This window comes from Fukomys damarensis, unplaced genomic scaffold (genome assembly GCF_012274545.1).
Source record: "Fukomys damarensis isolate Sample0158 unplaced genomic scaffold, DMR_v1.0_HiC HiC_scaffold_10, whole genome shotgun sequence".
In the NCBI taxonomy this organism is placed as follows: Eukaryota; Metazoa; Chordata; class Mammalia; order Rodentia; family Bathyergidae; genus Fukomys; species Fukomys damarensis.
The window spans coordinates 15,740,770-15,741,227 of record NW_022900922.1 but is presented as its reverse complement, the minus strand read 5'-3'; the positions used below and the strand labels follow the sequence as shown (position 1 = coordinate 15,741,227).

General features: G+C 67.5%; 1 protein-coding gene across 2 annotated transcripts in view; it reads left to right on the top strand.

Moving 5' to 3' along the window:
- Positions 1–273: 273 nt before the first annotated feature.
- Positions 274–458, top strand: part of Cog2 (component of oligomeric golgi complex 2) — a 44,472-nt gene continuing 44,287 nt past the window's right edge. For both annotated transcript variants that reach the window (XM_033761859.1, XM_010621921.2), the window contains exon 1: positions 274–455. In XM_033761859.1, coding sequence (XP_033617750.1) covers positions 384–455 — 72 coding nt within the window. In that variant the 5' untranslated portion in view covers positions 274–383. The remainder of the gene's footprint in view (positions 456–458) is intronic.

Here is a 458-nt window from a genome sequence, read left to right as displayed (position 1 = left end):
GCCGTCTTGTCCGCCTCAGCCCAATGCACTCTCGGAGGCCCGGGCGAAAGAGTATTTGCCCAGGCAGAGCCACGAGGATGCACCACTGGGGACGCCCAGAGTCGCACACACAGAACCCCCTCGCCCCTCTGGCTGTCACCAGCAGACAAGCGCGAGGCTGCAGCGCCACCATCTGCCACCAGGAGCAGCACGGCGCTGTTGCGCACCACTCCGCCCCGTCGCTGCGCCGCTCTTGGCGCCTCCGGTGCGCAGCCGTCCAGCGTCGCTCACCATTGGCTGCCCCGGCACCGCCATGTTGGCGGAAGTGGAACGCTCGCGTGTGGAGGGGCTCGGTCGCCTTGTCCCCTGCGTACCCGCCAGCGTCCTCTCCTCGCCCGGGCGGGATGGAGAGACGCAAGATGAACTTGCCCACCGGGCCGGATACGTTGTGCTTCGACAAGGACGAGTTCATGAAGGTG